This window comes from Pocillopora verrucosa, chromosome 11 (genome assembly GCF_036669915.1).
Source record: "Pocillopora verrucosa isolate sample1 chromosome 11, ASM3666991v2, whole genome shotgun sequence".
Classification (NCBI taxonomy): domain Eukaryota; kingdom Metazoa; phylum Cnidaria; class Anthozoa; order Scleractinia; family Pocilloporidae; genus Pocillopora; species Pocillopora verrucosa.
The window spans coordinates 8,242,544-8,260,525 of NC_089322.1; the positions used below are offsets into that span (position 1 = coordinate 8,242,544).

At 38.1% G+C, this 17,982-nt stretch overlaps 3 protein-coding genes across 4 annotated transcripts in view; 2 read left to right on the forward strand and 1 right to left on the reverse strand.

The window, feature by feature from the left end:
* The window catches only part of LOC131789848 (gem-associated protein 2-like), a 21,084-nt gene extending 17,167 nt beyond the window's left edge, over positions 1-3,917 (forward strand). The window contains exons 11-14 of the transcript XR_010719067.1: positions 352-516; positions 2,053-2,152; positions 2,538-2,758; positions 3,323-3,917. The gene's annotated coding sequence lies outside the window, so the exon portion shown is untranslated. The remainder of the gene's footprint in view (positions 1-351; positions 517-2,052; positions 2,153-2,537; positions 2,759-3,322) is intronic.
* On the forward strand, positions 3,917-10,386 carry LOC131789814 (uncharacterized). The gene is made up of 8 exons (XM_059106987.2): positions 3,917-4,165; positions 4,831-5,045; positions 6,051-6,230; positions 6,495-6,732; positions 6,873-7,243; positions 7,678-7,915; positions 8,183-8,571; positions 9,255-10,386. The coding sequence occupies exons 3-8, from the start codon at positions 6,107-6,109 to the stop codon at positions 9,500-9,502; spliced, it is 1,608 nt and encodes a 535-aa protein (XP_058962970.2). The 5' UTR covers positions 3,917-4,165; positions 4,831-5,045; positions 6,051-6,106; the 3' UTR covers positions 9,503-10,386.
* Positions 10,387-10,426: 40 nt separating this feature from the next.
* LOC131789843 (uncharacterized) lies at positions 10,427-16,456 on the reverse strand. Of its 2 annotated transcripts, none has more exons than XM_059107016.2 (8): positions 16,331-16,410; positions 15,615-15,735; positions 14,290-14,574; positions 13,791-13,927; positions 13,053-13,188; positions 12,296-12,580; positions 11,402-11,544; positions 10,427-10,762 (listed from the first exon to the last, which is right to left on the reverse strand). In XM_059107016.2, the coding sequence occupies exons 1-8, from the start codon at positions 16,407-16,409 to the stop codon at positions 10,578-10,580; spliced, it is 1,371 nt and encodes a 456-aa protein (XP_058962999.2). In that variant the 5' UTR covers position 16,410; the 3' UTR covers positions 10,427-10,577. The 2 variants fall into 2 exon arrangements, with proteins under 2 accessions (XP_058962999.2, XP_058963000.2); XM_059107017.2 differs by having other exon boundaries at positions 10,450-10,762; positions 15,615-15,747; positions 16,331-16,456.
* Between the last annotated feature and the right edge of the window lie 1,526 nt (positions 16,457-17,982).

Here is a 17,982-nt window from a genome sequence, read left to right on the forward strand (position 1 = left end):
TACACGTTTGAACGCCATTTTGACACGACCAACATTGGGGAAAATATTGAAAAGTTTAATGTAAGTCCATGCCGTTTAGAACTGAACTCTGCAAAATGTATTTTTACTAATTTGTCCGCTGCAGGACAATTTCTTTAAAGGAATTGGAGTGAACAGAAACTAACGCTTCATCTTTCCTAAATAGGAGATTTTTCTACGCTTTTAGCCGACTTCCATGCCTGTTGATCTAACTTTAGTGCCAGTTTGACACGTCAGTAAGACTAATTAGATTTGAACTCTGCATAATGTTCTTACCGAGATGTTTTTGTTACCATTGTGCGAATGTTATGTTCTATTTTTTGTTTTCTTCAGATTTAGGAGCCGAAAGAAACTAAATCTACGGCTATAGCAGACAAGTGCTTAAAATTTCGTGGCACATAACGCAGCGAGTGTGTGGTGCGCGAGTATCGGGATTATGTCGTGCGCTACACGCTTGGCGGAACCCACGCTGCGAGGTTGTTTGACGTTTGAGAGACGGTGAGTTGACTCGCGCTACACCAATATAAAGGAACGGATGGTTATTTGTCACCTGAGTGGGAGGGCAAAGCTTTAGGATTTTGGTCGTAAGATGAAAATTACTCCAGATTTGTATAATGCAAATTTGTACAATCCCCCCAATCCCTCCCCCACTCATTAGCAGTTAATAGGTAGTTAATTTTCTATACTCTGTTGGCGACGACTGATCCCCCCTCCGTTTCCTCGGAAAACCACGTGATCCACCAACATCCTAATCCCAACACACCCCACCCCATCCCCCTCTCTGAGAGACAAATAATTACTAATTCCTCATCTCGTGGTTTTTTCCCTAATGAAGTGAAATAATGTATAGATTTAGCCAAGCCTAAAAGCGGAGTTTGCCTTTTTTCCCGCATGTCGCAAGGGCACAACGCCTCGCCCCGGTCAGGACTGGAACCCGGGTCGTACGACTCGGAGCCCGGTGCACTAACCACTGGACTACTGGACAAAGCCGTGGCGTTGGCGTGCCCGCGGTACAGTTGACCACGCATGTTAAAAGTAGCACCTTGGACGGTCGGTTGTACTGTCGTGCGGTCATAAGTCCAAATTTTTCTGGCTTGATGGGTTACTACTACCATTTTGTATAATTATGGGGCTACGCTCTGCGAGCTCCGCTACAAGAGGCCTAACGGATTTTTTTTCCATGAAATTATCATCAGTAATTGCATTACAATTTTCACATTCAAAAACTACTAAACAACGCTACAATTTCCCTTCTTTCCGAGCCTAAAATAGTAAAAAAATGAAACAAAACCAACGATGAAGAAAATTGCTTTTTTCGGTTGTAATTGTTGCCTTTAAGATAGTCAAATGACTCTCTTTAACCAAAAAATCCATTAGCACTTGCTATGAAATACAATCATTAATAACTGAAACAAATAGAGTTGGTAATGCTGTCTTGTGATTCCGTGGCATAATGTCGTTGGAAGAAGTGGCCATCATTGGGCCATTCTAAGCAAAATGATTGCGTGCTTAAACACATACAAAATAGCTAAACTCGGATTTCACTTATTTTTCATAAAATCTCCAAATCTTCACTATAAAAGAATAGCGAAAAATAACTTGTTTAAGCTACAGAAAATATTTTCACTCGTCTTAAAACGGCCGAAATCAGATTGCAATTATTTTACTTTTGGCCTGTTTGTAATAACGTAAAATTTAACCTCTCTTTTTGCGCGATCATATTCATTAGTACTTGAAAATCTCGGCCTTCCAGAGGTGGGTTGTTGTCACTGGATCACCTAAATTTGTCTTTTTTGAAGAGCTATAGAGCAAAATGGGGACAGAGTACAATTCGGAATCAAACTATTGAAATATTTTAACACTTATTGTACAAAATGAATTTAATTTTCACCGTATAATTGTCACCCTCTTAATCACTAATCTCAATATTAAAAGCCTTATCGCCTTTATTTCAATGATGCAATTAGGCATTATAACATATTGTGCTCACCAAGTTGTTTGTGTTATAATCATTTTAATATGTCCTCTCTTCAGGTAGCGATGATAGTTCTCCTCTCTCTGACTTTCCCGTGCGTAGTTCGAACTCTCACGGGATCGTGCTCAAAAACCAAACGATTTGAACTTGTTGGAACAGGTAAGCGAATGTTATTGTCTGAACATTTAAAGATATTTAAAATAAGATGGATGAACATACTTAGTTATGCAACTATGTACCGTTCAAATTGCATGTATTTTTTGTCTCAAAACTTGGCTATAATTGTCGGTAACGGTAGAATAATCTTAGTCAAAACAGATCTGCTTTTTATTCTTATAAAATTCAGAGATAAATGTAATGATGTTTTCAAAATTTCTTGGCCATTTTACAATTTAAAGAGAACTTTCTCCGTTGTTCGTTGTTGTAATTACTCGAAGCTGCGTTTTGGAATGACCTCAGGATTGAAAAAAACACTTAAACAATAACAGCAAATGAGAGATGGGAAAGGAGTAATTATGAATTTTTTTCCATACCTTAACCCTAGGATTTGTCTTGTTGAATCATGAGATCAAAAGGGTGACAGTTGTCTCGTTCTTGGACTGTGCAATGGAGTGTACAGCGACTCGTGAATGCAGATCTTTCAGTTTTAATTCAAATGAAAGCGTGCAGGGTAACTGTCAGCTGAATGACGCCACACAAAGTATATGCTCACCTTCCGAGTGCAAAAAGTCTGATGGACTTGTGCATTACGAAGCCAGCCACTTGGTTAGTAAATATTACCAGTTTTTATGCAAAAAAGAGATGTACTCTGTTTAGGATTCAGACTTACTCAGACATTATATAAAGGGTTTGACTGTACTGAAGTATAATATAACGAGAAATTCTACAGGAAAGTTGGAGAACCTTTCCCAATTACACATCCCTATTGTAAACGTTTTGCAGGCTGCAGAAATTAAGCTTCCTTTTCCCAAGTAAACAAGAGAAAAATGAATATCAACTAGGAATCAGTGAAAGGGAAGGAAAGTGTTTAAATAGTAGCCCAGCGTTCAGTTAGCATAACGAAGCGCCATGATAAACGATGCAACAGTGAAGAAGGAGTGAACGTACGAAGGGGGTTTGGGTCGGGTCGACAAACATTTTTCGTTAAAACATTTCCGATAACTGGGTGAAGAGAAGCATCATGGGAGATGTCAATGGGAAATCCCGCACCACCAAACTAGAAATCCTCCAAAATTGATCAATCAATTCAATTAAACAATATAAATTGATATCTACAAAGGACATGCTTGCTCTCTTTAGCAACAAATAATATCTTTTGATTTGTTGTAGGGATGCTTGTCCTCTCCTTGCATGAATCTAGCTCGCTGTCTTGAAAGTTGTTCAGGAGAGTCAACTTTCAAGTGTGAATGTGCTCACAAGAAAACATATGGGGACCGCTGCGAATTCTGGACAGGTTTGGTGTCTTGTTAGGGTACATAAGTCATTACCAATGGTTGACAACAGAACTGAATCAAACTGTATGCACCATGGCAACTGAAGCAACATGGTGGCTTGCAAGACAAGAGAAAATGATAGAAAATTTCGAATTTAATGATTTTATTTTATGTTTTCTTAATATATTACAAATACACGACTTCGCATGCTGATAGAACGACAATTCGTAAACCTAATTGATACCTCAACATCATTTGTGTTATTAAGCGAGTGAAATTAAATTCGGCGTAATCGTCCCTGAGTCGCGAAATCCCAGCTCTGTTCTACACGTCTCTCAACGCATAGACAGAATACTAGAGACAATAACCGCTCTACTTTTGAACTAGTCGAGCCGAGGGAGCTGACCTTTAAGCGACAAAAATGAGTTCGAAAACTCGCCAAAGAACACTAAACCCTCCAACTACTTTCATAAAACCATACATTGTCAAAATGTTTGCACATTTTATCGACTGCTTTTTTAGCTGATGCCGATCATTTCAACCTTCACTTTCCCTCCGACAACACTTCCAACTTTGTTGTTTTTGATGGAAATATCAACCCACTGGAAACATTCACACTTTGTTTGTGGCTGCAGACCTCAGAAAAAGGCAACTTGACTCTTTTTTCGTACGGATCAGCAACTTATTTTCAGTGTAGTGAAACTGGAAAATGCGTCTTGGTAACTAAAGGAAAAGAGAGGTATTTATGATTCTTATTGCATGCGATAAACAGAGCCTTGAGTTGGTGCTTATATTCCAAGGCAAATCTAGAGTATTTTCTTGCTGCATGATTCTCTCTCGAGGTTGTTTCCCGCCCCTCGATAAAATATCTTGAATTTCCAGCTCTCGAAGATTGATGGACAATTCGGCCAAGCAACATATCACTTCTCACTAGAAAATAGCGTCATTCTATCCTGTAAGAATAATGATAATAAAAGTAATAATAATGATAAAAATAAAAATAATGATGATGAGGTTTTAAGACATTGCGCACAGACCACTTATTGCTCTTGGAGCTTCTGTCACAAAAACCAGGAAAGCAGTTAAAAATAACACATCACAGTTCAAGTGATAAAATAGAATTTACACTAAAGAGACTAAAGATTTATTCGTTATGAGTCCATCACGAAGAAAGCGTCAAATTCTTTTTTTATTTGTCTATTTATTTCTCTTTATTTTTCTATTTGAATTTTTCATTTCGCAAAATACTAACATATATAAGTGCCATCCATTTGGAACTGTTGTTAGACATATCTATCCTTCTTGGTTGAAAAAGGTTTAACCAATCATAACTGAGATGATAATGTGGTTCAATTGTAAGATATGCGATTTTGGTTCATATTTTTTACATCTTTTCATTCATAGAGCATTCTACATTGCACCAATCAACGACGGTCACTGGCATCACTTATGCCTGAGTAAGCAATACCCGAAAGACAGCCTCAACTTATTCGTGGACAGTCTGAAAGGGCTTCCCGACAATAAGGCAGCTAATCTCGTAAGATTGTTTGAAGGAAGGGAGCAGCTTATTCTTGGGCAGAGGGCGTTGCCCAATCAACGTTTGAATGGTTCATTTGAAGGTTGGATATCGGAGACTAATCATCCAATTCTGTTTTAAAAATAAATAATATGTGGAGATGTGTTATTGAAATTAACTTGATTTATGGATTGTTCGAAGACGGATGAACTGACTGACTGGTTGACTGACTAACTGACTAACTTACTGACTGACTGGTTGACTGACTAATTGACTGACTGACTGACTGACTGATTGACTGACTGGTTGACTGACTGACTGACTGACTGACTGGTTGACTGACTGACTGACTGGTTGACTGACTGACTGACTGACTGACTGGTTGACTGACTGACTGACTGACTGGTTGACTGACTGACTGACTGACTGACTGACTGATTGACTGACTGACTGACTGACTGGTTGACTGACTGACTGACTGGTTGACTGACTGACTGACTGACTGACTGGTTGACTGACTGACTGACTGACTGGTTGACTGACTGACTGACTGACTGACTGACTGATTGACTGACTGACTGACTGACTGATTGACTGACTGACTGACTGACTGGTTGACTGACTGACTGACTGGTTGACTGACTGACTGACTGACTGACTGGTTGACTGACTGACTGACTGACTGGTTGACTGACTGACTGACTGACTGACTGACTGACTGACTGGTTGACTGACTGATTGACTGACTGGTTGACTGACTAACTAACTGACTAACTGACAGACTGACTGGCTGATTGGTTGATTGACTGAATGACTGTCTGGTTGAATGACTGACTGACTGACTGACTCAATTACTGTCTAAAAGTAATCGAATGATTAATGTAGTAATTGGCGGGTTGGGTTGTTGGCTGAACAATCGACCAACCGACGAACAGGCGGGCTTACTACTTGACTGACTGATGGATTGAAAGACCCGACTGGAAGTGACAGAAAACGAAATGACTGTTTGATCGAAAACGAACCGCAGTAAATGTAACAAAGAAGAAAAAGCTCAAAACAAAATATATTACACGTTGTTACACTTGAAAATGCCAATTTTTTTCTTTAGGAAAAATTTCGCATTTTAACATTTGGAGTCGTTGGATAAATATTTCAAGGGAATTTATGTCATACACTCACAACTGCAGCAGTAGAGGCTTTGGGGACCATGTAGACTGGCGGTTACTAGGATTGCAGAGTGGTCTGCGCGGAGACGTACGAATATGTCCTTCTAACGCCACATATTTAGGTAAATCGTGACAAACACAGATAAACTTAAAACGTCGCGGTGTACTCTTAAAAGTGTCTTTGTGTCGAGAGGAAAGCGATTAAACATTCATTTTACATCATATCCACAATGAACGAACACGCCTTTTGTGTAAAACAAAACAAAAAAGAAAAGGTTGGGCTTTGGCAGCTAAGAGCTTGCGCAGTCGTTTAGCCGTGTTACTCGTGCATGCGTAGTAAGGATGTGGCACGACTTCATTTTTACGCCCTGTGTTTGTACCAACAGATTCCACTAAGTTGTATAGTGTCCACTTCGGGAAAAAACGTCGAGAAGATTTGTTAAATGTCACAGCTATCATTCCTCAAGAACTAATCAAGTTTACCATGTGTTTGTGGATTTACGCGCCAAAAATGGAAAAGGCAGGTGCCATGATTTCACTCTTAAAAAATGACACCTTCTCCTACTTTGGATTGAAATTTAAAGGTTACAGAGGAATGTTCAACATGAATGAGAAAACTGTCAGGTAGGTTTTTGAATACAGCTGAGTCAACGAAATTTAAGAATGTAACAGTGCTGTTTTGGCAAATTTTCTTCTGAAAAGACAACGGTGTAAGTAAGAAACCGGATCTCACCACATTTTTAAAACATTTCTCTTTCCGGCAGGTGGTTAAATTTTCCGCTTCTAGATAAACGATCACATTTTTTCTGCTCCCTTTGGGATTCCACAACGGGACATTTTGAAGTTATGGTGGATGGTAAAGTGGCCAGCATTGATGAGCTGCAACGCGTTTACTCCTTCCCAGCACAAACCAAATTGGTTTTAGGAAGAGCTTTCGGTCAATCTGCACTAGCTGGCTACGTGGGTGGTCTTAATATCTGGGGAACTATCTTGGAGAAACGTACCATTGTCGCCTTATACCGAGGAAATGGCAGAGAGAGCGGAAACGTCTTTTCCTGGTTTGCTCTTAAGGATGATATTCCAGGAGCGCTTTTACCTCTGAAGGAAGCTATTAATTCAGAAGACGTCCATAAAGGTATTTCCCATGAAGATGTGCTGAAACATTTTTCCTAGGAGATTTTTCCCAGGGGTTGTGTTATAAAAGCTGTATCATTAAGGAAACTCTTGGCAAGGTCGGATAGTGGGTTAGTAAATAAGGGGGCACTTTGGTACAATCAGTCAGAGAAGAGTATTTTGTATCACGTAGAACAAATGAACCAATCGTATACTTCAATGATTGGTTCGTGAGTATTACGTGGTTTAAATCCTCTTTCCTTATTGGCTGATTACCATAGTGCCCCCCTAATACTTATAAATAAATCAAACCGTAATCACACAATATTTCTCTCTTTTATAAAAAGGACTGGCTTCGGCTTTTCTAGGAGGTAACTGAATTTAGATATCGATAAAAAAATTTTACCAGAGTGATGATTAATAATTCATGTGTAAATTTGATATTACTGTCTGTAGAGGAAGAAAGTGACTTCACTCTTTACTTTCCGACCCGTTCGACAAAAAATGTTGCCAACACCAGCTTTTCGGTCAAAGACACTGTGAAGAGGTTCACAGTATGTGCATGGTATAAGACGGAAGAAAAGGGAACTCTCTTTCAATACGTCCCGTACAATAAAGACTCCATCAATGACAGTTTTCTTCTCGCGGTATCTTCAGATGGCAATCTGGATTTCAGATACAATGAGGACAAAGGGTGAGTATCGTGCGATAACGACACAGCAAACCTGATCGAAATATTTTTACGAACTGCACTCATCACGCTCAACCGCCAAACAACTCCTCGCTCTATTGTAACTCAGGTTTTTGGGCAGAGATAAGAAAAAGGATTTCCCGCTCTAAGGTTTGCAACAATCAGATTGCATGATTTTTTATCATGCTCTCTTGGGAAAAATGATGGCGAGTTTTTCTTTTCAATACGTGAACCTGGTAATTTTGACTCTGTTCTCATAAATTTTTTCAGGAACACAACAAGTCTACGACTAACAGACAACCAATGGCATCACGTTTGTTTCACATGGCGCAGATTAGCTGTTAGTGTAAATATTTATAGTGATGGAGAACTTTCTGCTGTGATGAATTTGAAAACAGACCGCATTTTAAATATTTCTGGGAACTTCATTATCGGACAGGGTTTCGATGATTCTAAAAGCAAGTTTGTCCTGGAAAAATCGTTTGTAGGGAAAATCACAGGTGTCAACTTCTGGGATATTCTTTTGGATTTTAACACTATAGTGACCCTGTCACGTGATTGTCGCTCCAGTTGGGGGACGGAGGTGAGCTGGGGCTCATTCAGGAATGGTTTCCACGGAGACATACAACTGATCGAAAACTCGGAGTGCTTAGTGCCAGGTACAGTTTATATGTGTAAGTCACCAGTCATTTTTTATCGCGCGCGGGGAGAGAGAGTAGAAATTCGAAGATTTGGGGCAATCACAAGGTTTTCAGGCGTAACGGAAAGGGGATCAGTCGTCGCAAAGTATGAAGGGCACTATGGATTATTATTATTATTATTATTATTATTATCTATTGCCTATTAACTGCTACTAAAGAGGGATTATAAGAATATTATTAGTGATAAATAATAACCGGTCTCAAAAATAGGTCAGCCTGGATGAAATTTAGTGTTAATTCCTTTGAATATGATCTCGGAGATTCAAAATTTAATTGATCTTGAGCTGATCTTATAATCACTTACTTGCTGAACGGGTAAGTGAGAAAATTAGCGATGTACGCGATAAAATTGCTAAGTGCGCAATTAGGAAAAGAAATCTAAGAAATGTCAACTATAAGTCTACTTTTCAACCGTATTTTCACTTATCTGTTGCTTCGGTAATAGGTATTTTTTATTTGATATCTCCGAAAGAATTCTGAAATGATATTCAACCAGTTTTCAAAACTAAAACACTGGATGTAAGGTTCAACTTACGATCAACTACTTTATCCTTTCCCATTACAAACATGCCCTCCCCTCCCCCGCTAAACACCTGACCTTCCTGAATAGATGTTAACGGTAATATCTGCATTTTTCCCAGACTATACAGTTCAGTCTCTTCGGGATGACAGATGCAATGATAAGCACGCCATCAATTCATACAATTGCCCTAGCGCCATGAAAGCGCTGTTCGGTCGAGTAAACTCCACTTCCGGGAGACTGTGGCGATGTTACTCTGAGAGTGCACTGGAGCGAGATTCCATCAATGGCGTCCTAATCTTTAACCACAGAACTGGGAGACAAGAATGCATTGTAGATGCCCATGAAGAACTGTTGACCATAACATAAGCTAATATTTTTCTTTTTGCGTAATTTTTAAGGCAACGGCAAACGGGAAAAATGAACTTCGATGCGTCTTTATATCTATCTGATAATGACGACTATTTAAGAGGGAAAGTGAGACAGTACGATCATTTGATTGAGACAAGTAGTGTCACGTGACTGATGGTTTGGTTTGAAATTTTTGTTCCTTCTTTGTAGAGGGATCAGATATAAATATAATCTCGTAAACCGAAAGTGATTGGCTGACTGCTGCAATGCATAATTTTATGAATCAGAGTTCCTCGGATGAAAGATGACAAAGAAGCTAATACAAAAAAGAAGTGAAAGTGGGGATTTTCAAAACTTGTGTTCAAAGTATTGAAGAACATGGTACACAAATTTTTATTCATGATGACGCTTTTCACGTTAGTATTTATGAAAATCGTTGCCCTGTTTAATTTCAACCGACACAAAAACCTTTATAGCAGTGTAATAATAATAATGTTGATATACGCATGTATAGCATGGACAGCAAATTGCCTCGAGAGCTGTTCGAGGCAGCCAGTCTATAGTAGTTAAGAGTTGTGTTTTATTGCTTGTCCGATATTAAAAATAAAATTGTTCTGTTCCGATTTTGGTCTTCTAACTGAAACCGTTTCGGACGGAAGAGTCCAAAATCCGACAGAACCGACTTAAATTAAAAAAGAACTATCCGAAATCAAACGAAACTCTCCGAAATCAAACGGAACTCTCCGAAATCAAACGGAGCTATCCGAAATCAGACGTAACTCTCCGAAATCAAACGAAACTGTCTGAAATCAGATGAACCGTCGGACATCCTACGCAACCGTTCAAAGTTAGCCGGAACCTTCCAAGGAGAATGGGAAACAATCATCACTATTTGTCATTTATTTGCTTGTTTGTTTGCGTCCTTTTGTTATGTGAAATGAACCAAAGAAACCACGAAACACAAGTACTGTTCTCAACAAAGACAACTATTCTGGCTTTTAACGGCATTCATTTACTTAAATTAAATATGATGCTTTATTAAATATTGCTGCAAACTTACGAACAATTAATCTAGAGGATTTTTGCTTTTGCATTACCTCTGATTTAGAGGACTTATCCACGTTGTCAAGTAGCCGAGAAGATTGTAAAAAAAGACAAACGATAGAAAATGAGATTGAGAAAGAGTTCTTCCTTTTGATCGTAATAATAACGGAGCTGTTGGAAATTCAGCTAAACATGGGTCGCTAAATTCTTCTGTAGGCGACGGGAGGGCTGCATCTGAGAAAGAAGAGTAAAAGACCACAATAAAAATAGTTAAGACATAGACTGATTACGCGCATGACTTCCATAAAAAAAGTGAAATTATGATATTGGATATGTAATATCTAATGCACAGTAAAATAAGTCTTTTCGCTTCAAACCCTTTCGACATAAGTATGCATATTCTCCTTTCATACTCTCCATACTATTAAAAAATCAAGAGCTTCTTCGGTTGCTGAGCATTTCCTTTATTTTCGTGACCTTACTGAGTGATTCATTTGATGGTAAACATTCCTGAGGCTAAAAAGGTTTATTTACATGATTTGAAAATCAATTTTTAGCTTTAGAAATGCTCTTTTGAGATACAAACTGGAGTTCATTTGAGCAAAAATTTGGATCGATGTCATATCTGAGCAACTGCGCCCCTACCCCTCCCCTAACTCGGCGATGTTCAACTCATAACAAGTTTAGGGTTAATGTTGAGTTAGGGGAGGGGTAGGTACGCAGTGACATTGGATACGACAATTCCCAAATAGGCACAAGTTTGTGCTCTTTCATGCAGACTGGAATGGTCAAAAAAGGGCTTCTAACAAGTCTACAATAAAAAGCAAATTAATTATCATAGGGGCTAGGAGAGGAGTACTTTGTTAGGAGTACCTTGTTCTTGATCAATGCCTCTCCAGCAAAAAGGATTGTAATCATCAAATATCAAAGCGAACTCAAGCGAAGATGTTCTGCTCCCACTTGGACAGCGAGTTGTTATGAGATCTCTGAGGCACTGTTTAGATTCGGAAAATTTGCTGCCAGAAATTAAAGTAGAGAAAGGGCACAGTATTCATACATAAATTCAAAATTTTCAAAGTCAAAATGTGAAAAGCTACATTTTTTGCTGAAGGAATGCTAAAAACCTGTACATGAAACAAGTGATGGTAAATGGTAAATATTTGACACCCGCCTGAGGGCGGAGATCATTGTCCGCCATGCAGGAACAAGACTAAACAATTTTCTTTACACAAAACATATTTTTTGCTGAAGTATAACTAAGATTAGTCCATGAATTCCATTCACGCAAGAGCCTTGTGCACAAACTATCGTTGCTAACAACGATAACGCCAGCCTATTTTCATACAGCCAGGCTGTATGAAAAAATTTGAGACTCGAGATGAAGAAGATTTCGCAATAAAATGGGAAGATTATGCGACCCTCGAATTCTAAGAACTTGTTACTAACCCTTTATAAAAGATGTCGTGAACAAGTGTTCTGACCTTTCGCTTCACTCAACCTTACATGCCCACTATTTGTAAATGAAACAAACAGCAGGTTTCATGAACCAAAAGGAATTTGTTAAATCCCTCAAATTTCCTGCCTCCATCGACAGTGCACAGCTATAGAATAAAAAGTGTGGTTTTCATACTTCGTGTTCGACATATTTAGGCGATGAAAATATTTCTGAACTCTTTCATGTTTTTTGTAAGATTGAGCGCCAATTATGAACGTCTAAATCTCATGCTGCAAAATTTATATTCTATTTTTCATTGGCATTATTCCTACCTGCAAAGGGTCGGATCCGAAACATTGGCAATAAAAGTATCGTTGAATTCCTTTAGGCATTTTACTTCTTCCTCAAAGAAGCCTTCATCGCACTGAAGATCTTCATCCTCCGAGGAGGCTTTTGGTGCCTCTAACATGCCGCGACAATAGAAATTCTCGGGGTTTGTGCGATTCAAGGACTCTTCAGCTTGTACTTCAATGTCAGCTTCAGAGATGAATCCATACCTCTGAAGACAGGATCGGAGCATGCAGACAATACAGTCTTGCATGTAAATGTATTTCACGCTTTTGGATGAAGGGAAAAGAATAAGAATTATTCGTGTTCCGCACAGACCAATCTAGTAAATGCGAATTATGATTTGAACGACCTCCGAATAAATATATTTATCTCACAAGCACACGAAAATAATTTTGCTAAAAATGCGTGAACGTTATATTCCTTGCCTTAAATGGATAAGTTAATACTAATTTTAATTTTGAACCGCTTATTTTAATCCGGCACTGACAGAAAAATATTTAAATTACGGGAAAAAATAAAATCGGGTTTATTAACTATATGTGAACTCCTTAAAACGAGTTGAAAAAAAAAGCAAAACAAAACGAAACAGCGAATTATTGTTGTGGTTGTTGTTACTATTGTCACTGTATTTGCTGACTGTTTGACTCTCGTCAGTGATGCTATGTTTGACATTAATATCTACCATCATTTCCCTCAGTCTTTGTTAAATTAATCAATCACAAAGTACTTGACACGAACCTACAGTTTCCCTGCGGATCTTGTTGTAGGCTTCTTATAAAAAGTGTAATACACTGTCTGGTTCTGTTCAGCTGTGCGATCATAGAACACTGATCAAACAACTGAGCGTCCTGTAAATAATAACCTTCATCTTCATCTGGTTGAGCCATTTCACCAAATGTCAATCAGATTATTACAAGAAAAAAAGGAAAAAGGCAATAATTAGATCAAGGGATCTCAACCAAAGTAGAACACATTTTCAACCATGTACCTTTTGCTTTCATGGACTGTATGTCGTTTTAATTTTATCGTTGTCATCATCATTATTGTTTTCAGTATGATTATCAGTATAGCTATATTATCATTATCAGTTTTTCTAATGATAATCTTGAGAGGCTCTGACCAAATCATTGTTGTGTTCAGGTTTTGAGGGACGAGATACATTCCCGTTAAAGACAGGAGAAAAGTCAAGGATTTTTTGCCTTGATTTGACGTGAAGTTTTTATGTTCTTCAAATAACTGTTTCTTCCCAATCCGTATCCTTGCTTTTCACCCTTTTTTGCTTCATTCTCAGCTCTTTGATTGAAACTCTGTTTCCTGGCATGCTTTGATTCCTAAAAGCTCATTTTACATCATTTCTTCAAGTGACGATTATCACATATGATATTATCACGTAGTTAGCAAAAAGTATCCTCAGAGAGTGTCTGAACATTGTTTATTTGTTTGTTTATTTGTTTATCGCCTATGATGATATCTCACCTTCCTCCTCGGATGAAACAATACAGAATGGATTGTACCCATCAAAGGCCGGTTGTAATATTTCCGCTGCGTCTGCGTCAAATTGACAATATTGATCGACTGCTTCCTTTAAACATGACTTTGCGGCCGTGAATTCCCTATGAATGAAAATATGATTATAAATTGAGTGTAAGTAGCTTATTCTGAGCCATTAAATTTGATATAATTATTGACAACAATGACAATACGAAAAAATTAATGAAAATAAAGTCTTTAAGTCAAGAGTAAAACGTCTTCAATCTTGTATTCAACGAATACGCCAAAGAATTTTGAGGTGAGGTGCATAGCAGAATATAATGCAGAAAAAAAAAATTCATTTTGTTTGATCACTCACTATCTAAAGCTAGTATTATTACTATTATTTTTTGTAACATTCAGTGCAACCAAAAAGCGCCTTCCTCTCTACATTTAATTTCTCAGCACTACAATCCAAGAATACTTTCTCAAATATTGAACATACTTGCAAAGACTTTTGTCAGCCCTGTTTCTCCTAAACTTCGTTTGAAATGTGTCTCCACATACTCTGGATTCGTTGAAAAATGTTTCATTGCATGGGATTTCTTTTTTCTGTTCGTCTATCAGAATTGGCTTGGAAAACAATCCATCCTTGCAGTAAAAGTCTTCAGATTTCAGTTGCTTAGCTGCCTCCGTTAAAAAGGCTTCAATATCATTATCGGGTACAAGGCCTCTAACGCAATCTCTTACGTAATCTTTGGTACACTCCACCATTCTGTCATAAATTATTCTGGGTTCAAAAGAACAGAATGTAAACTGTCAGATGAATCTTACAACTATAACAACATCAAGGTCAATCAATATAAAGGAACAGTCGCTATTTGTCGCCTGGGCGGGGGTAGGGGTAAAGGCTGAGGATCATATAATTTAATCGCGAGGATTTCAGGGAGGAGCTGAGGTGGAACCAGTCAACGCCAACAGAGTATAAGGGGGAAGTATAGTCGATTGACTGCCAATTAACTGCCTATGAAGGGGATCATAAAAGTATTAGAGAGCCTTATGAGAGGATCTGGTGAATTTCGTCACCGATCTCTCCCCCTCCTTCCCCCCCGTCCCCGCCGATAAGTAATGACCTGTCCACAACTTCTACCGTTTTCAAAACGGACAGAGACCTCTGTGAGACGGAAGATCTTCCTCAAACAGTAACTTGATGTTTTCTTATTCCCTTTGGAATTCTTTCATCATTTTCTATAACTTTACTATTCTTCAGCCAGACACCTTTCCTTACTTTTATACCCTCATAGGTGATCAAAATTAAGGTTCACTTCAAAGTATCGATGCATTTTTAATCTAACAAACAGGTGATATGAAAAGATATACGTGTTATATGAGATTTGTTTGATCATCATTTTTTCTTATAATAAATGAATGTTTGATCGCTTGTGTGTCTATCGTCGAACTTGTCAGCCTAATAAAGAAAATGAGCTGCGGCTTAAGGGAGAACTTAACACTTTAACTCCAAAGATCTCATTAGCAATTCTCCTTACTGTCTGCCAAACGATTCTCATTACGTTAGTTGAGAGAATTTGGTATCGGATCAATTAGTGATAGTTCCATAATTGATCTTTTTCTTTATTCTCATCACTTGTCCGCATGATATTGTGTAGATCTAGTAAGGAGAAATTCTGTCCTAATCACTCACTGGAGTTAAAGGATTAAGAGTAAATGGTTATGCAATTCTCGAGTTTAAGGTTACTATTTTAGACCATTTAACACTAAATAATTCAAGTTTCATCCAGATTCCAACAAACGCTTTTGATTTCTCCTTACTTGCAATCCACAAAAGGATCTTTCTGTAGATCTGCAATAAACGCCGTCGTACATTGTCGAGCCTTGTCAATGTATTCTTGAAAAGTGCAGCTTCCAACCATTTGTAATCCGCTGCATCTTTCTAATAAAACAGCTTTGGGTAGAAGACGCGGTAACAAAAAATAAATTTCAATAAGCTTCGTGAAACAAACGAATGTAGAGATTCCTATATCAAACAATATTTTGTTTAGTTCATTTCTATACTCCAAATGTTTAACACAGCTCCGGCAGAACAGGAGGAACGGCGGAACAACTTGGCTTAGACACGATGCCGATTGTCATGAAAGATTTATCGAAATGTCTTCTATAATAACCTGACAATTTGGCTATATCATATATTCAGTATTTTAAAGGAACATCAGACTGTGATAATTATTAAAAACAAGCCGTGGGGGAGGTAAAAATGTAGACCTTGCACTGTTAACTTCAGCATAAATATGCTAAAAGCGGAAAGAGTCTAGTCCATAATTAAGTCCGTTTCCGTCTGCAGCATTTTTTAGAGATTTGTCTCTTACAATCGCTCTGTTCTGAGTCATTTTTCCTCGTCTTGCAATTTTTACCTTTATGTTAAAGCGAATAAGGGAATCAAATTGTTATCGAATATTTACTGCGCAATGGCGAAGCTCACATATATGCAATGGTGAAGTTCAGTTTGGCTCTAATGGCGTTTAGCTCACCTGATAAAAAGAAAATCCAACCAACAGCGAAGGTCTTAAACATAATTAGAAAAATAACAGATGATGACTGTAAACCCATAAGATGGCGTCCATGTTTTCAATCAATGTCGTGATTCTTTATGCGTAAACAACTTATGATTTTAATATTCACATAAACAATTTTTCAGTGATCCGTTGCATCCGCTTCATTATATTTATATTGTCAGTGCTCAAACACCCGTATCGCCCTCACATCATGCAATAATTTGCCCTACCGTAATTATCAGCCGCACGGCTTGGCAGCCTATATCAATCATGTAACCCATAGATGGCCAAGTAACATGTACAGTCCACTTTATTAACGATAAATTGTAGAGTGTTTTTAGTCATTTAGATTTTTAACGTCACGATGATTTGTCTTGGAGTAGTTCATTAACGTCATACACGTGGTCTCTAAGCAGTCGTCGCGCCATGTCCATGGCAGCCGGGAGAGCTATTGTACTACTCGACATAATAACAAAACAACAATTTAAAAGAAGCATTCTAGAAAAAACCTTCTCTTTTTTTATCAACATTGTTTTTATGTTTGTCTGAATTTTGCTTTTGAAATTGTCGCATTGAAGACGCCCATTCTATTTATGTCAGACTTATGGCTCCCTGACAGAGTTGCCTACTTTATCGATTCTAAACTCGTCAAGTAGAGATTAAATGAGAGTAATTAGCCATTCTTGGTAACTGTTGCTAGATGGAATAAATATTATGATTTTTATGTTTAATGCTGCAAGACGGAATTTTAAAATTTTTAAACGGTGAAATGAAATGGAGTAAAGCACAGGTTTCTTGTGTGCAGTATCGACATCGATCTCGCAGCTCTTCTTAAGGTAGATGTTACACTAAAATTAAACCTTACGAGAGAATAAAGTTAAAGATTCAAAGGACGATACAGGAAGGACGATGATTCTTCTTTATTTTGTTCCTTAATCTATGGGTTTTTGACATCAACTTTTATCAGATTACTGTGGTATTTCGTGCCGAACCCAATCTGTTCATTTCCAGTCCAGGATCCAGTCTTTCAGTTCGACCCCAAACCCCTTATCACAAAATCATACAGCACTGCGAGCGTAATACTCAACATCCTTGAAAGCGATTTTTTGTTCCTGCGTGCACCGCTGATTTCTGGCCTCCTCGAGGCTTGATATACGATTGTGGTCCCATTTCTAGTGTTATTGCAAAACAGGTTGAACTGATTTTGCGTTGGTACGGGCATGGTGTCGTTACGGAAACGATCAAAGACTGTTTGCGTACAATTCCCGTTAGTGTCTATTTTTTCGGGGGCTTGATATGCGACAACGGTTGCATTTCCAGTGTTTTTGCAAAACGGGTTGAACCGGTTTTCGGATGGTACCTGAATGCTACTGTTACAGTTACGATCAAACACTGACTGCGTGCAATTCCTGGCAGCAGAAAAAGCTCTGAAGAAAAATTACGAGATAAATGTATGTCAAGTTATATCTTAAATCTACAGAAATAGGGTTGAAATTCTGCCCCATTAGTCATGTCCATTTAATTCTATTTTTTTTATCCATTTATTTTTTCCTTTTAATTTGTTGTCCTCAACAATTTTCTCCGGTTAAGCAAAGTCAATACCCTTGAAAGAAAGCCTGTTCATTTCT